The following is a 22,124-nucleotide window of genomic DNA, read 5'->3' on the forward strand; positions in this document are numbered from 1 at the left end:
CAATTAGAGGCAGCTGGCTATCGTTGTCTCTAATTGGGGATCATATTTAAGTATCATTTTTCCACCTGTGTTTTGTGGGATATTGTTTATGTGTAGTTGCATGTTAGCACTCCATTGTCGTCACGTTTCGTTTAGTCTTTATTGTTTTGTTGTGTGGTTCACTTATTTCTAATAAAAGATGTGGGACCCAGATCCCGCTTCACGTTGGTCTGAGTATGCTTCCAACGATCGTGACAGTGACCTTTAAAATTAGGGAGGACGATTCATTTTTTTCATGAGTCTGGCCTTATTTCTATTACATTATATTGGATGACTGTCATTCATATTCCATTCACCCAGCTCAATGTAACATCAATAGGTTTAGGCTACTACATGATACTCAACTGTTCCCTATACCCATCATGAGGTTGCTACATGAATGAACGTTTACAACGTAGATGCACAGGTCGAAAAAACATTTTTAGTAATCAAGGTGACAGACAGTGACACATTCAATACCGCCTTGCACACTCTTGCCTGCATCTAGCTCATCTAGGCTTTAATTATTAGTCCAACAGTTGCAAACAAGAGGTTCCATTGGACAAATTTGGGTATGTTTATCCCCGTTTTATTCCGTTTGCTTACGTTTTAGAAATGTTTTTAAACAGAATCGGCGGAATTAACACACTCTTATCACACGCAAACACAGTTCACTTTAATAGCAGCCACATACAAACAGCATGATCATTTTGCTCGTTGTATAATTCCTTCTCGCATCTACTTGCTCTCCTCCTCTAACTTTTCCCCTTCGCTTGTGGACTTCAGTGCACAACACATCATCTGTCTGTGACCAGGCAAAAAAAACATTTCCAAGCCAAACCTTCATATCATAACCACTAACTGCTACACACAGCCTATATAATTATCACCATTTTAGCATATTACCATATAACGTCATAGTCAACATAACTACTAGAACTAATGCATTAGTAAACCCGCTACAATCATGCAGTACAGTCAGCAAGCAGTTTAGCAGTTATACCGGTGGGACCCGATGGCAATAAATTAATAAAACCAAAAGCTTACCTTGACTTGGAAGAGTTCCAGTGTTGGATAGGCATAGCCAGCTAGCTAACATAGCATCCCTCTCTGTTTGAGCCGGGTGTTTGAGTAGGCTAAACTAGCTATCTGCATTCGCTTGCTAAGTGAAACTGAAAGTGAAAAAAGAAATGCTACGAAATATCTCTCTCTATCTCTCTCTTTCTCTCTCGCTCTCTCTATTGATTCTCCTTCATTTTTAAAGAAATTAAATTGTTCAAAACTATTGCCTTTCTCTCTCTGAGTCAATTACTCACCACATTTTATGCACTGCAGTGCTAGCTAGCTGTAGCTTATGCTTTCAGTACTAGATTCATTCTCTGATCCTCTGATTTGATGGACAATATGTCAGTAAATACTGCAAGAGCTCGGAGGATGTCCTCTGAAAGTTGACATAATTACTGTGTAAGTCTATGGAAGGGGGTGAGAACCATAAGTCTCCTAATTCTTCTATTGAAGTCAACGTACCCAGAGGAGGACGGAAACGAGCTGTCCTCAGGCTACACCATGGTGCTACGCTATAGAGTGCTGTTGAGGCTGCTCTAGACCTTCATTGCAAAACAGTGTGTTTTAATCAATGATATGGGGATGTAAATATATTTAGCTTAGTTTTATCTAAAAAGGCTAACTTTTTTAATGTTTCACTATTTTTATTTGTATGAAATTCACTGACGAGGATGGGCCTCCCCTTCCTCTTCTGAGGAGCCTCCACTGCTTCACAGCTTTTAGTTTGCCGTACATTATGGGGTGAAGAGAACCAAGGAGAGCGTTGGGAAGCGGTCCCGGTGACAGACTTGCTATTCTGTTCCCCACAGCACAAATCAAATACAGCATACAATTATAGGTGTGAAGTGCTAACATTAACTCCTTATATATATATATATATAGCACTTCACGCCTATAATTGTATTGCTCATTGAAAAAGGGAAAGGGGATACCTAGTGAGTACAACTGAACGCATTCAACCGAAATGTGTCTTCCTCATTTAACCCAACCCTCTGAATCAGGGTATGACAACCGTAATCTTTCCGTTCTATTTTGGTAACGTAAGGAAGGAAGCAATGTAGAGGAAAGGTTGGGCAGAATATCACTCAGTCAGACACGTGTCTGATGGTGTCACTCTCCTGCTTCATGTTCATCTATGAAGCACATCAAAACAGTGTGAAAGATGAGAGGTGAGAGAGGGGTGAATGGAAGAATGAATGCGAGAGGCTCAGATCCAATGATTCAGCAATAACATCTAAACTGCCAAAGCCCCCTACAATACAAATAATAATCTGTTCAATATCTGGCTACCCATATTCACCTGATACTGCAGCTCAGAATATGTCTAGTGGCTTCGCAATCACACCAATAAATAATACTCTGTTTCCTTCCAACAATGTTTTGTTAAGGTTAGACACAGGGTATGTAGTCTGCCTGCACTCTCAGTCTAGTCTGCGTCTCAAATGGCACCCTCGTTCCCTTTATGGTGCACGACTTTCGACCAGAGCTATATGGGCCTAGACAAAGGAAGTGGACTATAAAGGGAAAAGGGTGCCATTTGGGATGTTCTCTCAGTCCTTTCAGTTTTTTTATTGCTTTCGATGGATGGAGCTAAGAGGATAATATGAAATCAGCCCTGCGTTTGGACAGCTAGAAGATAATGGAATTGAGCTTTTTATGGTTAACCCAAGCTGCTCTTGAGTGGAGACACAATTCGAGGAATTTGGAATTGATAGTGAAGGTAAATAAAATATTTGATCTGTTAGGCAACAGAATAGTGAACAGCAGAATGTCTTGGTCTATCTTTTATATGCTCTGCTGAAGACATGCAGAAGTCGACACAGGGGGGCCTTAACTCTCCGCTGCTTTCGATAACAGTCATCATTAGCATTGTATTTAAAACAGAGTCAAACTGCTGCTTTAATAAGCAGTGCGGGAATGGTAAACGTTACATCGGCTTTAATAAATAGTGAGAGAAGAGTAAACTGTATAGTTGTGTATTCTACTGTTTACATCTGAAGTGATATTTTCCCTACACAGATATACTCGATAAAAAGCTTTTGGTGTTTTTTCTTTCATCGAGAAACAGAAAAGAAACAAAGCATTTTTGTTCCATGCTGCTTTTATTTACTGGCTAGTGTTTACCAACAACCCTCATGCATTTGTTCTCCATTCAAAGTAATCAGGAGTGTTTAGTTTAGTGATTAGTGGAAATGCCCACGCACACAAACACACACTCTCGCTCTCTCTCTTTTTCTCTCTCTCACACATACACACACTTATAAAGGAAACTCACATAATTCTGTAGTCGCAGCCAGTGTATTCGGGCCACTCGATGTAGCAGATGATTCGTCCAGGCAGCTCTTCTGTCACTGAGTAGTAGTACTGAGGGAAGGCCAGGAGCAGAGCCAGCACCCAGATCACCCCCACGATCACCTTGGTCTCTGTGGACGACATACGCTGCTGCAAGGGGTGGATGATGGCCATGTACCTAGGAAAAGAGGAGAGAAAGGAGGGTGAAACATGTTCAGGAAGATACAAGGTGATGATCTACACACATACACACACACAGGGGTGTAAAGTACTTAATTAAAAATACTTTAAAGTACTACTTAAGCAGTTTTTTGGGGTATCTGTACTTTACATTACTATTTATATTTTTGACTACTTTTACTTTCACTTCACTACATTCCTAAAGAAAATTATGTACTTTTTACTCCATACATTTTCCCTGACACCCAAAAGTACTAGTTAAAATTTGAATGCTTAGCAATACAGGAAAAAGGTCAAATTCACACACTTATCAAGAGAACGTCCCTGGTCATCCCTACTGCCTCTGATCTGGTGGACTTACGAAACATAAATGCTTCCTTTGTAAATTATGTCTGAGTGCTGGAGTGTGCCCCTGGCTGTCAAAAAAAGTTCTAAAAAAGGAAATTGTGCCACCTGGTTTGTTAAATATAAGGAATTTGATGTATAGTATTTGCTTTTACTTTTTCTCAAGTAAGACAATTTAGTACTTTTTCCATCACTGTACTTACTTTTAGACTTTTACTCTAGTACTATTTTACTGGGTTACTTTCACTTTTACTTGAGTCATTTTAGATTAAGGTATCTTTACTTTTACTCAATTATGACAATTGAGTATTTTTTTCCACCTCTGCACACACACACACACACACACACAAATTGACACTATTGATCAAACTAAAACGCTAATGTTTTATTCTTCCCCTCTGAGCATCAGGGACTATGCAATCCTCCCCGTCTCAATTTAGTTTGAGTCATAGACTGTATGCCTTTGACAGAGTAAAAGCTTATCCTCATCTTCTTAGAATTAAGGGTGACTCGAGGAACTCGAGATTCTCAAGAAACACTGGAGTTCCACAAGGAACCATTGCAGTCAATGGGTTTATATTTGAACCTTTGGTTAATTGAGGGGTTCTTTGAGGAACCTTCAATGTTTCAATGTAGCAAGAGTTTCTTGAGCACGTTGAATGTATTTTCCCGTTGAATTTGTTACGCTTCCAGACTCAGAAGAAGATGGAAAATATGTGGTTTTCGGGATGGCTTTAGGGGATAGCTAGCAACTTGTAAACAATTACCCATTCCTATGAGTACTATTGTAACACTAATGTCGAATAATACATTATATAATACAGTTGAAGTCAGAAGTTTACATGAACCTTAGCCAAATACATTTAAACTCAGTTTTTCACAATTCCTGACATTTAATCCAAGTAAATGTTCCCTGTCTTAGGTCAGTTAGGATCACCACTTTATTTTAAGAATGTGAAATGTCAGAATAATAGTAGAGAGAATGATTTATTTCAGATTTGATTTCTTTCATCACATTCCCAGTGGGTCAGAAGTTTACATACACTCAATTAGTATTTGGTAGCATTGCCTTTAAATTGTTTAACTTGGGTCAAACTTTTCAGGTAGACTTCCACAAGCTTCCCACAATAAGTTGGGTGAATTTTGGCCCATTCCTCATGACAGAGCTGGTGTTACTCAGTCAGGTTTGTAGGCCTCCTTGCTCGCACACAATTTTTCAGTTCTGCCCGCAAATTTTCTATAGGATATAGGTCAGGGCTTTGTGATGGCCACTCCAATACCTTGACTTTGTTGTCCTTAAGCCATTTTGCCACAACTTTGGTAGTATGCTTGGGGTCATTGTCCATTTGGAAGACCCATTTGCGACCAAGCTTTAACTTCCTGACTGATGTCTTGAGATGTTGCTTCAATATATCCACATAATTTCCCTTCCTCAATATGCCATCTATTTTGTGAAGTGCACCAGTCCCTCCGGTAGCAAAGCAGCCCCACAACATGATGCTGCCACCCCCGTGCTTCACGGTTGGGATGGTGTTCTTCGACTTGCAAGCCTCTCCCTTTTCCCTCCAAACATAACAATGGTCATTATGGCCAAACAGTTCTATTTTTGTTTCATCAGACCAGAGGACATTTCTCCAAAAAGTACGATCTTTGTCCCCATAGGCAGTGGCAAACAGTAGTTTGGCTTTTTTTATGGTGGTTTTGGAGCAGTGGCTTCTTCCTTGCTGAGCGGCCTTTCAGGTTATGTTGATATAGGACTCGTTTTACTGTGGATATAGATACTTTGTACCTGTTTCCTCCAGCATCTTCACAAGGTCCATTGCTGTTGTTCTGGGATTGATTTACACTTTTCTCACCAAAGTACGTTCAACTCTAGGAGACATAACGTGTCTCCTTCCTGAGCGGTATGACGGGTGCGTGGTCCAATGGTGTTTATACTTGCGTACTATTGTTTGTACAGATGAATGTGGTACCTTCAGGCGTTTGGAAATTGCTCCCAAGGATGAACCAGACTTGTGGAGGTCTACAATTTTTTTCTGAGGTCAAGCAAAGAGCCACTGAGTTTGAAGGTATGCCTTGTAATACATCCACAGGAACACCTCCAATTGACTCAAATGATGTCAATTAGCCTATCAGAAGCTTCTAAAGTCATGACATCATTTTCTGAAAATTTCCAAGCTGTTTAAAGGCACAGTCACCTTAGTGTATGTAATCTTCTGACCCACTGGAATTGTGATACAGTGAATTATAAGTGAAATAATCTGTCTGTAAACAATTGTTGTAAAAATGACTTGTGTCACGCACAAAGTAGATGTCCCAACCGACTTGCCAAAACTATAGCTTGTTAACAAGACATTTGTGGAGTGGTTGAAAAACGAGTTTTAATGATTCCAACCTAGGTGTATGTAAACTTTGACTTCAACTGTACATACAGTTGAAGTCAGAAGTTTCCATACACTTATTTTCCATGTGGTCTATGTTAAAGGGCACTTCGTTTAATATAACAGGTTTTTAAAATTCAATATTTGTGCACAATTTCTTCCAGGGGTTGGAACTGAATTATTTTCCAATCGTTTCATCCTGAACAGAACCATTATTTTTTTCATTCCGTTCCACTGTTCCGACCAAAACAATTACATTCTGAACTGGTTCAAACAATCAAAAAAGTAACGGTTTATATCATTCCTTTCTGTTCCTTTTTAAACCTCTGAAACATATTTTTTTTTTACATTTAGCTCGAAATTAATTTACTTCACCAATCAGTGCGGATAGAGCAGCTTGCTGTGGAGCGGGTAAGCGATTGAATCTGTATAAGAAAGTCGATAACTGCATGGTTTAATCATAATGAAAGACAAAACACACACTGTGCTGCCAGTCAGTGTAAGGCGTGAGATGCAGCTGAAATTTTGAGGGTGAGAGAGAGCGAGAGAGGATGGAGGAATCTTACCTTGAAGTGCTGGGCATTGTGTTATGACATGCATTATCTGAATTAGGCCCACAGAATTATACATACGGAGGAGCGGCTTCTATGGAGGAACTTTTAATGTCTTTGAACTTCTGAGTTGGTTTAATGTTGGTGTAAGACCTGGGTGTCGGAGTGTGAAGTCAAAGCGCAGGAAACAGCAGGTGCAAATACAAATGTTCTTTAATGAACACGGACAAACTAGGCCACCCTACTAACACACTGGGTGTACTTCTTAACCAACCCCAGACACGGGGGAAACGAACACAGTCCAGTAAACACGTAGCACAAAACCAACACCACTACTTACAAACAAACAATCCCGCACAAAGAAACGTGCGGGCCGGCTGACTAATAAGCCCAACTAATTAACCCTAATACAAAACAGGTGAACCCAATAAACACATAGGGAGGGGGAGAAAAGGATCAGTGGCAGCTAATAGACCGGTGACGACGACCGCCGAACGTCACCCGAACGGGAAGGAGAGCCTGCCTCGGTCGAAGTCGTGACAGTTGGGCCAGAGCAAATGATAGCTAGCTATCATTTATTAACTAGAATTAAAAACGTCTTACATTTTTGTAGTTAATCAATCTAATGTAAAATCCTATCCTTAACTAGCATTGAAAAAGTAAATCCATTCTTCTCTATATAGCCCTTTCCTGCAGTCAAATGACCTAGTGGCTTCATGGGTGGAATGTTATTCATATTTTTCATAATTTCATAATTAATCAACGTTATATTATTTGTTATATTTCAGCTTTCTTTGATGTATATAAAGTGTAATATTGGGATGCAAACTCAAAATGCAATACATTTCAATTGTATATTTGACATGGTACAGGTGTCGTCTTTTTTAAGCCCATAAGCATGTGTGTGAGGTGTATACTTTTGTTTCAAAGTAGATTTGTTTAAGACTACCAAGAAACACTCTGTGTGATCCTGATTTAGCCCATTGCAGTAAAAGGTCTCTCCCTAATTTCTGAATTATGCTTGTAACATAGTCAGTAGGCTACAGTAACCTATGCTTCAGAAGGGAGGGGCAGGTAGTCTACACACACAAACACACCCACTGGAAAAGATTTCCAGCTGGCAGGCAGACGCTGGAATAAGTTTCTAAGTGACACAGTGGGTGCTTTGTTGTGATTTTTGAGGGACTGGAAAAAAATGCCTTGAACGTAAAATAACGTTATTAACCAGTTCCCATGCTTTTAAAAGAACGTTCTCTTCCAGAACAGTATGGATCACTTTCGTTTTCAGTTCGGGTTCTGTTCCTCAAATAATTTCGTTATTTTCCGGTTTTCGGCTCTGTTCCCTGAACCGGTTCCAACCTTTTTATTTCTACTTCAAATATCAAAGGTATATATTTGGTGGAATAACCCTTTAGTCCTAGTCTCAAATTACATCCTATTCCCTATATAGGACCAGTGACTGTTCAAAAGTAGTGCACTATATGGAATAGGTTGCAATTTGGCATGCAACCCCAAGCAAGTCCCATTCCATCAATAGACTACTGACCTAACGAGCGGCACTTGAGAGTGCAATGTCTTTAACTTGGAGATTTAATCAACATCTTAATCCACCTAATAGCCCCATTTAATCTTCTATTTGGACATTTTCCCAATAATCTTTGATTTCAAACGTTCTCTGTAGTCCAACACAACTATCGGTCACATCTTGACTATCTGCTATACCTGGCTCATTCCATTACCACACGGCTCTCGGAATCCCCTATCTTGTTTCAAGTGATACTCACAATGCTGCTTCTCCATGGTATGGGTTTAGTTCAGCTGTGTTTCTGACAACACTCTTTGAAAAGCATATAGAGGCCTGGCTTACAGGGATAGTGTGGGTTAGCTGCTGGTGACTGATGCCAGCTTGTTTTCTGTTCACCACCTGCATAAAAATGCATAGATTTACATACTGTATGTTCACATGAACACACAGCAAATACAAACCCCTGTATTTCTCTTTATTTTGTATAACCTTACAACAACAGCATGGAACCACGGTTTTGGGAATCCTTTTGTCATTTTTTAAACTAGAAATTCAATCTTTTTTCTGTATCTACTGTTTGCCTGGAGTGTCGGCAGCATCCCTCTTTGTCTCACTTTCTTTCAAGCCTGTTTTACACCTCACTTACTTTCTCGGTTTTCAACCTGGCTTTGTTGCGAATGTGTCTGGGCAATAGCAGACCACACTGGAAGATGGTATAAATCAGGTATGGGCAACTGGGGCACGTGACCCCTCTTTTGAAGAACCTCGGTTAAATTTCCCCCCTCCCCCCCAAAAAACTCAGTCGGAGTCTCAATTTACTGTTGCGAGTTAGAATAGTAGAATACACAAGGTGCAATTTCAAAATTTGGTTTTGCATGAGCAATTTTTCTTTTGTCATGTCAGTTGCTGATAGTCACTCAATTAGCCCATGTCAGCTAACATTTTTTAGATTGGTTAATTAGTCAAGCCAGCTATCTAAACTCATAGTAATCATGTTCGAATTACCGCCCAGGGGTCCCCATTGATTTTGTTAGTCACTCTCACTCAGATATAATATTAAAAACTGCAAACATTTCTCTCCACCCTGTGGTAAAATGTATAGAATTGCAACAGTGGCCCCTCATGAGGATTGTGGCCCACACCCCAATCCCAATTGTCCGTCCCTGGTATAAATGAATGAGAGAGGCACAGGTCTAATGATCCGGCAATGACATCTAAACCACCAAAGCCGCTTAATACATAAGGAATATTCCAATAAAGACAACAGGCAGATGCTCTGTCCGGGTGCTCTCTTGCTCTCGTGGAGAGCTATAAGTCTTTAAGGTATAGGCTCCTTCTACAGAGGTGCCAACACAATATTTAACCTTCACGCTTGCAGTGTTTTTTCTGTTTTGAATTGTTTTGGTTTAAAGGCTGTAATTTGATCAGGAATCTATTTCCCAGTTCATTGTGCTCTCAGGGGGTACTGTTGTTTTGCTGAAGATTACATAAAATCTCCATCAACAGATGGGAGGAAATGAGCCCGGTGGCAGACCTGGGTTGAAATACTATTTGAAATCTTTCAAATACTTTGAGTGTTTGTTGTTGCCTGTCTGGGGTTCCAAATGGGTGGGGTTTACAGTATTGGGACTATACGTTGGTCAATTAAGTGGCATGGTCAATTAAGCACAGATAAAGTAATTGAAATATTTTCAAATAGTATTTGAACCCAGGTCTGACGGGTGGTGAGAGGCTGGGTGCAGAGAGGGGTAATGCTGATTGATAGAGAAGATTTCTATTCCTGCCGGAGACATATACTATATATATATATATATGCAGCAGTTGCCAACCATTGTGTGTGTGCGTGTGTTTGTGTGCCCTACCCTGCGTTCATTACTCCAGCAGTCAGCACTTCCCGCTGGACACCAGCCATAGACAACCTAAATCTAATGCTACCCACAGCTCACATCCCACAGCCCACAGCCCACAGCCCACAACCTAAACCACTGAAGACAGAGATTTGAAGCAATATATCCTTAATTATTATAATCCAATACACATACACTACTGTTCAAAAGTTTGGGGTCACTTAGAAATGTCCTTGTTTTGAAAGAAAAGCTAATTTTTTGTCCATTAAAATAACATCAAATTGATCAGAAATACAGTGTAGACATTGTTAATGTTGTAAATGACTATTGTAGCTGGAAACGGCAGTTTTTTAATGGAATATTTACATAGGCGTACAGAGGCCCATTATCAGCAACCATCACTCCTGTGTTCCAATGGCACGTTGTGTTAGCTAATCCAAGTTTATCATTTTAAAAGGCTAATTGATCATTAGAAAACCCTTTTTCAATTATGTTAGCACAGCTGAAAACTGGTGTTCTGATTAAAGAAGCAATAAAACTGGCCTTCTTTAGACTAGTTGAGTATCTGGAGTATCTGTTCGATTACAGGCTCAAAATGGCTAGAAACAAAGAACTTTCTTCTGAAACTCGTCAGTCTATTCTTGTTCTGAGAAATTAAGGCTATTTCATGCGAGAAATTGCCAAGAAACTGAAGATCTCATACAACACTGTGTACTACTCCATTCACAGAACAGTGCAAATTGGCTCTAACCAGAATAGAAAGAGGAGTGGGAGGCCCCGGTGCACAACTGAGCAAGAGGACAAGTACATTCGAGTGTCTAGTTTGAGAAACAGATGCCTTACAAGTCAACTGGCAGCTTCATTAAATAGTACCTGCAAAACACCAGTCTCAATGTCAACAGTGAAGAGGCGACTCCGGGATGCTAGCCTTCCTATAGAAAATTTGTGGGTAGAACTGAAAAAGCGTGTGCGAGCAAGGAGGCCTACAAACCTGACTCAGTTACACCAGCTCTGCCAGGAGGAATGGGACAAAATTCACCCAACTTATTGTGGGAAGCTTGTGGAAGGCTACCTGAAACGTTTGACCCAAGTTAAACAATATAAAGGCAATGCTACCAAATACTAATTGAGTGTATATAAACGTCTGACCCACTGGGAATGTGAAATAAATCATTCTCTCTACTATTATTCTGACATTTCACATTCTTAAAATAAAGTGGTGATCCTAACTGACCTAAAACAGGGAACATTTACTTGGATTAAATGTCAGGAATTGTGAAAAATGGAGTTTAAATGTATTTGGCTAAGGTGTATGTAAACTTCCGACTTCAAGTGTATGTGTGTGTGCGCACTTGTGTTATATGGGTGTGTCTTTGGACAGATCAGCTGTAGACCTACAGTAAATATAGGCTTTATTTATCAACTCTGCATTGGCGTGTGTGGCTGTGTGTGTGCAGTCCTCTTATAGGTGAAAGGTGGGAGACGGGATATGATGGCCTAACATGACACAGTGCAAATAAATCCAAAGTGAATAGACGGTGTGCCAGAGTCTGGTCTGGATATAGCGCTGCCGTGTTGACCCCAGACTAAATACGTTTGACCCCCACCGGTGGGTGGACATTTCCCGCATACTCCTTACATCTCTTTCTTCACAACCCTCTAACTCTCTCTTTTATTCCTTCACAACTAAATACAGAATTTTGTTCTGCTTTTTTATAAAAAGCAATCAGATGAAGATAGGAGAGAAATATACAGAGATTGGCTGAATTGCTGTGACATCCCCTGAGAGTCAGGAAGAAATTAGAGGAAATTGAATGAACAAAAACAGACACAGTAGTCTTGCTGCCACAGCTGGGAGAGAACGGCATGGCTGCATTAAGATGCTCTGCACTGCAGCAGCACAACGCTGCCAAGCACACACCACACAGGCATACACACAGTGTCACACACATGCATGCACTCTCTCTCTCTCTCTCTCTCTCTCTCTCACACACACACACACACACACACACACACACACACACACACACACACACACACACACACACACACACACACACACACACACACAAACACACAGCGTCACCCCCACACACACACACACGCACACACACACACACACACACACACACACACACACACACACACACACACACACACACACACACACACACACACACACACACACACACACACAGCGTCACCCCACAAACGCACACACACACAAACACACACAAACACACACACACACAGCGTCACCCCACACGCACACACACACGCACACACACACAAACACACACACACAGCGTCACCCCACACGCACACACACACATACATTGACACAAGGGGGGGGGGGGGGGGTGACAGAGTCACTACAGGCTTGGGTTTGTGTCTGCCTTGCTGTGAATATGTGTACATCATAGCATGGGAGAAACATGGAGGTGATGACTCAAGGCAGCAGATGCTGGGACTATGAGAGAGGGAATTAACCGGTTTAGCGGAGACGCTCATCACAATTACCTGGCACGTAGCACACTCTACTGCTTTTCTATAGGGCATTAGAGAGACATTTCCTATACAAGGGGAATACATGGAAAGACGCATCATTTGATCTACATAATTGAAGGCATAAACACCTGTTGTTTGTGGTGTTTTTCCTCCATATGTTACACATTAGAGTGTGCCATGATTATTTCGCTCCCTCTGTTTACTGGAAATGTAGAATAAAAATGATAGACCTTACCAATTACATCTTGCATACACGATCACTGCTCATTGAGTATGTCAAAAGAATGTGACCATGAGGAGACAGGATTCATTAGGCAAGTTTATAAGAGTGGTTAGATAATGATGAATGGAGAGATGACTACAAGCTTAACCCGTTGATAAGTATGGGGTTTAATCAGATCAGTATGTGTTGTTTGAAGTGTGTCTTTTAGCGCCTCACATGATGCCTGTTCTCCCTGCTCTTCTTGCTCTCCCTGCTCTCCCTACTCCAGGTCATCTCAAGGCTAATTGAATTTCAAAACACTGCAAAGGTCAAGTACATGCAGACTCTGCTGGCAGAAAAGCAGAGCTATGCATGCATTACAGGTTATTACCTCTGGAGTACCAAGTCAGGGGGTAAGAGGAGAAATCAGACAGCAGCTTTCACAGAATGAGAATGGCTAAATCTCACTAACAGAAACAGAGGTTAATAAGAATAGAATTGTGGGGGTGAGTCTGCTTAAAACAACAGCCTGGATATAAACACAAGAGTGAGGTCACACACTCACACAGGCACGCACACACACACACACACACACACACACACACACACACACACACACACACACACACACACACACACACACACACACACACACACACACACACACACACACACACACACACACACACACACACATTAGTGATTGATTGGTTTGATGGATTTGATGATGGAGCAGCAACAGCAGCATCACCCCAGAACCAATTAAGTTGAATGAATACATTAGCTATATAACATGTCTATGTAGCCTTGGTAGAAATGTTCTTATCTTAAATGGGCAATCTGCAGTTCAAAGAACAACAAAGTTGGTGCCCAGCCTTTGTTTTGGTAAACAGCTGAGGGATAGGGCTGGAGAAATGTAACCACTCTTAAATTCATAGACAGACCTATGGATTCAAGGACTGACCATCCATGATATCAACATTAGGGTAAAGTTTTAACAATGTTTTGAGGCTATACAATGTTTGTTTACAACTACATTGTTTACAAACAATGGAGTAAAACAAACATTTATTTTGACAGTAAGCGACAGTAAGCGATATTCTTCAAGAATCAATGGGTATATATTCTGAATTTTAAAAAATCTATCAATTGCTGATTGCCGCTTTGAACCTGTACACTTATAATCTACACGGACACAGCCAGAAGAGGACTGGCCACCCCTCAAAGGCTGGTTCCTCTCTAGGTTTCTTCCTAGGTTCCTGCCTTTCTAGTGAGTTTTCCCTTGCCACCGTGGCTATACATCTGCATTGCTTGCTCTCTGGGGGTTTAGGTTGGGTTTCTGTATAAGCACTCTGTGACATCTGCTGATGTCAAAAGGACTTTATCAATAAATGTGATTGAATTTTTATTTCATTGATATTACATATTTATTACAAATACATTTGTGACAGGATTCAAGTGCATTATTGTTCTGTTTTGCTTATTATGACCATAGGCAAACATTCTAGCCTTTATCCATTGAAACGTCCCCCCAAACTGAACTCACCTGTCCACCGCTATCGCAGTCATAGAGTAGATACTAGCGAAGACAGCAGCGACGGGGAAGAAGTTGTGAAAGCGGCAGTACATCAACCCGAAGTACCACTCATTGTGGACGGAATAGACGAAGTTGATAACGGTGTTGAAGGCTGACATAGACGCCTCTGCAAACGCCAGGTTCAACAGAAAATAGTTGGTCACAGTTCTCATTCGTTTGTGCGCCATAATGATCCATATTACTACGACGTTCCCCACCAGAGACACAGTAACCATGCAACTGTAGGCGAATGCCCATAGAACAATTCTCCAAACTGGTTGCACAAACTGGTTCCCGTCTAGATCAGTTCCATTGATTCCTGAAGCGTTGGTCCAATTGCTTAGCAATGGCAAATCAGTCGTGGTGAACAAGGGATCCATTTTGGTGTTATTTTTTTTGTGACAAAAATTATGTTGGTCCATGCAATACCTATGACATGTACACTCAACCACTAACAACTGATTGAGTAACTGGTTAGAAATAATCTTGGTGTGTGTTGATGCTTTTCAATTTAAACTTTCTTCATCATTGCCATTCTTCCGATTAATTTGGCACAGCTAAATTAGAATGATAAAATAATGGAATGATCACTGAAGGCGCAGCTCACACACAGAAAATTGAGAATAGTCGTAGCTATTAAAAATTGAATTTGGATAAAACGATGAATATGTATTGAAGTTGACTCCACTCCGTGTAAAATTGAGATGGTCCTTGGTGTATGGCTCTTCTCCACCGCAGCAAAAAGACACGGGGAACAGCGTCCTAGTCTCCAGCGCGGTACTCTGTACTCCGTACCCTATACTCTTGGCTCAGAGAGGTGCTCTCTCTCTCCTCTCACACAATCGACGTGCGCCAACCGGAGCGCAGCCAAGAGCGCGCCTACGCGAATATCATAGATGTTCTGCAATAGTGTGTGGTAACTTGAGACGTCCATGGACTGGACAACTTGTTCAGCAAGACTAGCATACTTAAAGTAATTAATGATTGTCTAAATGTAGACAATAGAGAAGTATTTAGCCGACGAATAAAAGGACTGCTGCTATAGCAGATAAGGACTCCTGTAGTGAATGGGGGTTGTATTTCAATGGTGTAATTTATTATAGGCTCTTTACCTAACAATTTCCAATAGCTCACATTTTCTGAGAGCATTGTAGAAACATTATACAGTTGAAGTCGGAAGTTTACATACACCTAGGTTGGAATCATCAAAACTTGTTTTTCAACCACTCCACAAATTTCTTGTTAACAAACTATAGTTTTGGCAAGTCGGTTAGGACATCTACTTTGTGCATGACACAAGTAATTTTTCCAACAATTGTTTACAGACAGATTATTTCACTTATAATTTACTGTATCACAATTCCAGTGGGTCAGAAGTTTACATACACTAAGTTGACTGTGCCTTTAAACAGCTTGGAAAACTCCAGAAAATGATGTCATGGCTTTAGAAGCTTCTGGTAGGCTAATTGACATAATTTGAGTCAATTGGAGGTGTACCTGTGGATGTATTTCAAGGCCTACCTTCAAACTCAGCCCCTCTTTGGGGGGGGGGGGGCTTGACATGGGAAAATCAAAAGAAATCGGCCAAGACCTCAGAAAAACAATTGGAGACCTTCACAAGTCTGGTTCATCCTTGGGAGCAATTTCCAAACGCCTGAAGGTACCACGTTCATCTGTACAAACAATAGTACGCAAGTATAAACACTATGGAACCACAGAGCTGTCATACCGCTCAGGAAGGAGATGCGTTCTGTCTCCTAGAGATGAACGTACTTTGGTGCGAAAAGTGCAAATCAAACCCAGAACAACAGCAAAGGACCTTGTAAAGATGCTGGAGGAAACAGGTACAAAAGTATCTATATCCACAGTAAAACAAGTCCTATATCGACATAACATGAAAGGGTGCTCAGCAAGGAAGAAGCCACTGCTCCAAAACCACCATAAAAAGCCAGACTACGGTTTGCAACTGCACATGGGGACAAAGATTTTCCTTTTTGGAGAAATGTCCTTTGTTGTGATGAAACAAAAATAGAACAGTTTGGCCATAATGACCATCGTTATGTTTGGAGGAAAAGGGGGAGGCTTGCAATCCGAAGAACCCCATTCCAACCGTGAAGCATCATGTTGTGTGGGTGACAAAAATGGGGAAGCAGAGATGCAGTTTAGAGAGAGACTCAAATTATTGTTGCTCTGTTTTCCTCAGTTTCCCCCAAATTGGTGCAAAAGCTTAAAATATTTTTATACTGAGGTGGACACCTTTGTGAAAGCCTACATGTTGGTCGTTTTAGAGGCCTCTGGAAACTGACCTGATGGGCTTCTGTATCATAAGCCATAAAGGGATATGTCAAAGTAAAACATGAATTTCCTAAGAATTGAAAGACAGTAGGGGATACACAATTTACCAAGAAGTTGTATTACTTTCTTTGATCATTATCACAACTGACTGTCTGCTACATGTTTCTGCTCACTGTCCCCATCTAGTGGTACTTTCTGCCACAGCCACCTAATGCTCTGTGGTGAACTCTGCGCTATAATGGTCATAGCTAAATATCTGAATGAATGTTGTAGCCAAGGAATAGGGGACGGATGGAGAGAGAGAGAGACTGCTGTATGCAAGACTGCTGAATATAGACTGCCAGGGACACATTATTGACTGTTAGCGAGAGCAGCTATAGGAGAAAAGGGAGGAAGCCCTTGTCTGGTGCCGAACTGGACATTTGTATTCCTTTCGCAGTGTCCACGTCGCTGACAGGAGAGATCATATTATGTGCTGGCCACAGGCAGGGTTGGGTCGGTTGATTTTCTAAATGTAATCCGTTACAGTTACTAGTTACCTGTCCAAAGTTACAATCAGTAGTGTAACTTTTGGATTACCCAAACTCAGTAACTTAATCTGATTACTTTCAGTAACTTTTGGATTACTTTCCCTTTAAGAGGCATTAGAAAAAGACAAAAATAATCCATCAAACGCATTTGGTGTGTCATCATAGTGGTCTCTGAATTGATGTCATTGAGAAAACAGAAAGGTGTCATAATGTATTTTTTTTCACAAACATCCTTTCTGAATTTAAAAGTAATCAAAGAAGTAATCATAATTTTTTTCAAGTATCTTTAATCCGATTACAATATTGTTCCAGGTAACGTAACTGGCTACAGGTAAAGTTTTTTTTGTAATCAGATTACATGTAACCGATTATATGTAAAAGCTGGAAAATGAGAGGTCGCAGTAGGATTTGCAAATAACTCTTCATGCTGTTTACATCTCTCCTTTGTATAAGAGTAATTAAATTCAAGCCACAGCGCCCTTTTGTAACAAGACAGCCAGGTATCGTTTGGATAACTAATGTTGGGTGGCAGAAGTAGAGGCTTGAATGCCATCTTGCTGGTCTCATTTTTGCTCCATCAGTGAGTGTTTTCGGGATGACACCCAGGCTTTTGGACTGGAGGCCAAGAGTTGGTCATGTGATATTTCCCCACTGTCTGCCATACCAGGATAGTTCTCCCAATAGCTCAGTGCTGCCTTGGCCAGAGCAGTACCTCCCATCAAACGGAAGAAAGGAACGTTGTTGTTTGCCAATGTTGGTGGCCACTTAACGATCTGTGCCAAGAGCTGACAAAGTCAACCGTCAGCATCTGATACACTTCCATGATCTTTTATGTTCAATAGTTTAGTGTCATGACTCATACGGCAATATGTTATTCTCAGAGGCACCTGCATTTTCCTGGATGCTGAAACAAAATATATCAGCTTTTCACAGTAGCATGCCATGTAATTAGACATTTTGCGTGCTCTGTGTATTGAGATTAAATGTGTTGGGATGTTCTGTGCCAGGGAGTATTTTATGACTGATAATGAAGTGTGAGTGCTGCCCTTCGCAGAGCTAATATTGACAGTAATTCACAGTTCAATATGTAATTTTTGTAATTCTCAGTGGAGTTCATGCCTATACCGCTGGTAGTAGTGATTTACTAGAGGTATTTATTGGCTTTTAAACCTTGGGCGAATTACTTTTTTCGTGTTTGTGTTGCTGGTTTGATACCACGGACAAATAACTTTGTAGCGTATTTGTGTTATCGTGTTATCGTATTACAGATTGCCTTGCTAGCTATTCAAAGGTGCGAAAAGTCTTGATATATCTTTTAATTTTAAATTGAAGGTAAAGGAGACTCTGGTCTCTATTGCGTCAAAGACAATGCAACCTGGAAGAGAGGGGGCGGGGGGAGGCAAAGAGAGAGAGAGAGGGAGAGAGAGAAAGAGAGACTGCTGAATTAAGACTGCCAGGGATTATTTATTTACTGTCAGAGAGAGCAGCCTATCAGGTATCAAGACAAGACCCAGATGCAGACCGTGTCGAAGTAACAATGTTTATTACAGCGACAGGGGCAAAGGTACAGCCCGGCAGGCAGTCAGAGTGGTCAGGCAGGTGGGTACAGGGTCAGGGCACGTAAGGGTCAAAAACCAGGAGGACAAGAAAAGAGAGACTGGGGAAAAGCAGGCGCTGACACAAAACCGCTGGTTGGCTTGACAAACAAGATGGACTGGCAACAGACAAGCAGAGAACACAGGTATAAATACACAGGGGATAATGGGGGAGATGGGCGACACCTGGAGGGGGGTGGAGACAATCACAAAGACAGGTGAAACAGATCAGGGTGTGACACAGTAAGGAAGTAAGGGAGGAAGCACAGTGTTCATGTGGCTGACAGGAGAGGTCATATTACCTAAGGGAAATGTGCATAAAAGCTGGAAGAGATGCACATCAGAAATAAAGATTGCAAGAATAATAAATACATCTGACAAAAGAGTCACCATCATTACAAACCACGTATGAACATCAGGCTGACCCTGACTGAGGATAGTCCAGGTATACAACCACCACATTAAAGTAGTTTCATCAACAACAGCTTTTGATCTATCATCCACTTTATGAGGGAGAACCGGTAATTAACCAGGTCAGGCCCAGAGATAAATTGTTCTGTGTCATTCTCTGTGTCTGAGTGCATCATAATATAATAAAGTATATGCAATTTAGCTGAAGCTTTTATCCAAAGCGACTTACAGTCAGTCATGCATTCATAATATTTTTGTGTGGCCCCAGCATTACTCAAACCCATGACCCTGGTGTTACAAGCGCCATGCTCTACCAACTGAGCCACAAAGGACAAATACATTTTTTGCATTTTATTTAAAAAATATATTTTTTATTTTTTATTTCACCTTAATTTAACCAGGTAGGCTAGTTGAGAACAAGTTCTCATTTACAACTGCGACCTGGCCAAGATAAAGCAAAGCAGTGCAACACAAACAACAACACAGAGTTACACATGGAATAAACAAACATACAGTCAATAATACAATAGAGAAAAAGTCTATATACAGTGTGTTCAAATGAGGTAAGATAAGGGAGGTAAGCAATAAATAGGCCATAGTGGCAAAATAATTACAATTTAGCAATTAAACACTTGGGTGATAGAAGTGCAAAAGATGAATGTGCAAATATAAATACTGGGGTGCAAAGGAGCAAAAATAAATAAATAAAAAATAACAGTATGGGGATGAGGAAGTTGGATGGGATATTTACAGATGGGCTATGTACAGGTGCAGTGATCTGTGAGGTGCTCTGATAGCTGGTGCTTAAAGTTAGTGAGGGAGATATGGGTCTCCAGCTTCAGTGATTTTTGCAATTCGTTCCAGCAGAGAACTTGCAGCAGAAAACTGGAAAGAAAGGCGGCCAAAGGAGGAATTGGCTTTGGGGGTGACCAGTGAAATATACCTGCTGGAGCGCGTTCTACGGGTAGGTGCTGCTATGGTGACCAGTGAGCTGAGATAAGGCGGGGCTTTACCTAGCACAGACTTATAGATGACCTGGAGCCAGTGGGTTTGGCAACGAATATGAAGCGAGGGCCAGCCAACGAGAGCATACAGGTCGCAGTGGTGGGTGGTATATGGGGCTTTGGTGACAAAACGGATGGCACTGTGATAGACTGCATCCAATTTGCTGAGTAGAGTGTTGGAGGCTATTTTGTAAATGACATCGCCGAAGTCAAGGATCGGCAGGATGGTCAGTTTTACAAGGGCATGTTTGGCAGCATGAGTGAAGGATGCTTTGAGGCGAAATAGGAAGCCGATTCTCGATTTAATTTTGGATTGGAGATGCTTAATGTGAGTCTGGAAGGAGAATTTACAGTCTAACCAGACACCTAGGTATTGGTAGTTGTCCACATATTCTAAGTCAGAACCGTCCAGAGTAGTGATGCTGGACGGGCGGGCAGGTGCAGGCAGCGATCGGTTGAAGAGCATGCATTTAGTTTTACTTGCATTTAAGAGCAGTTGGAGGCCACGGAAGGAGAGTTGTATGGCATTGAAGCTCGTCTGGAGGTTTGTTAACACAGTGTCCAAAGAAGGGCCAGAAGTATACAGAATGGTGTCGTCTGCGTAGAGGTGGATCAGAGAATCACCAGCAGCAAGAGCGACATCATTGATGTATACAGAGAAAAGAGTCGGCCAGAGAATTGAACCCTGTGGCACCCCCATAGAGACTGCCAGAGATCCGAATAACAGGCCCTCCGATTTGACACACTCATCTCTGTCTGAGAAGTAGTTGGTGAACCAGGCGAGGCAGTCATTTGAGAAACCAAGGCTGTTGAGTCTGCCGATAAAACTGTGGTGATTGACAGAGTCGAAAGCCTTGGCCAGGTTGATGAATACAGCTGCACAGTATTGTCTCTTATCGATGGCGGTTATGATACCATTTACGACCTTGAGTATGGCTGAGGTGCACCCATGAACAGCTCGGAAACCAGATTGCATAGCGGAGAAGTTATGGTGGGATTCGAAATGGTTGGTGATCTTTTTGTTAACTTGGCTATCGAAGACCTTAGAAAGGCAGGGTAGGATACATATAGGTCTGTAGCAGTTTGGGTCTAGAGTGTCTCCCCCTTTGAAGATGGGGATGACCACGGCAGCTTTCCAATCTTTGGGGATCTCAGACGATACAAAAGAGAGGTTGAACAGGCTAGTAATAGGGATTGCAACAATTTCGGCTGATAATTTTAGAAAGAGAGGGTCCAGATTGTCTAGCCCTGCTGATTTGTAGGGGTCCAGATTTTGCAGCTCTTTCAGAACATCAGCTATCTGGATTTGGGTGAAGGAGAAATGGGGGAGGCTTGGGCAAGTTTCTGTGGGGGGTGCAGGGGTGTTGACCAGGTTAGGGGTGGCCAGGTGGAAATCATGGCCAGACGTAGAAAAATGCTTATTGAGATTCTCAATTATTGTGGATTTATCGGAGGTGACAGTATTTCCTAGCCTCAGTGTAGTGGGCAGCTGGGAGGAGGTGCTCTTATTCTCCATGGACTTTACAGTGTCCCAGAACTTTTTGGAGTTTGTGCTGCAGGATGGAAATTTCTGTTTGAAAAAGCTAGCTTTTGCTTTCCTAACTGCCTGTGTATATTGGTTCCTAACTTCCCTGAAAAGTTGCATAAAAAAAGAAAAGTTGTGGCTATTTGATGCTAATGCCGTATGCCACAGGATGTTTTTGTGCTGGTCAAGGGAAGTCAGGTCTGGAGTGAACCACGGGCTATATCTGTTCCTGTTTTCTTTTTTAATTTAATGGGGCATGCTTATTTAAGATTGT

General features: G+C 41.4%; 1 protein-coding gene across 1 annotated transcript in view; it reads right to left on the minus strand.

Moving 5' to 3' along the window:
• Positions 1–14,870, minus strand: part of LOC120055016 (substance-P receptor-like) — a 31,317-nt gene extending 16,447 nt beyond the window's left edge. The window contains exons 1-2 of the mRNA XM_039002863.1: positions 14,461–14,870; positions 3,359–3,553 (exon numbers count right to left, since the gene is read on the minus strand). Coding sequence (XP_038858791.1) covers positions 3,359–3,553; positions 14,461–14,870 — 605 coding nt within the window. The remainder of the gene's footprint in view (positions 1–3,358; positions 3,554–14,460) is intronic.
• Between the last annotated feature and the right edge of the window lie 7,254 nt (positions 14,871–22,124).

The sequence above is a fragment of the Salvelinus namaycush genome, chromosome 1, assembly GCF_016432855.1.
Source record: "Salvelinus namaycush isolate Seneca chromosome 1, SaNama_1.0, whole genome shotgun sequence".
Classification (NCBI taxonomy): Eukaryota; Metazoa; Chordata; class Actinopteri; order Salmoniformes; family Salmonidae; genus Salvelinus; species Salvelinus namaycush.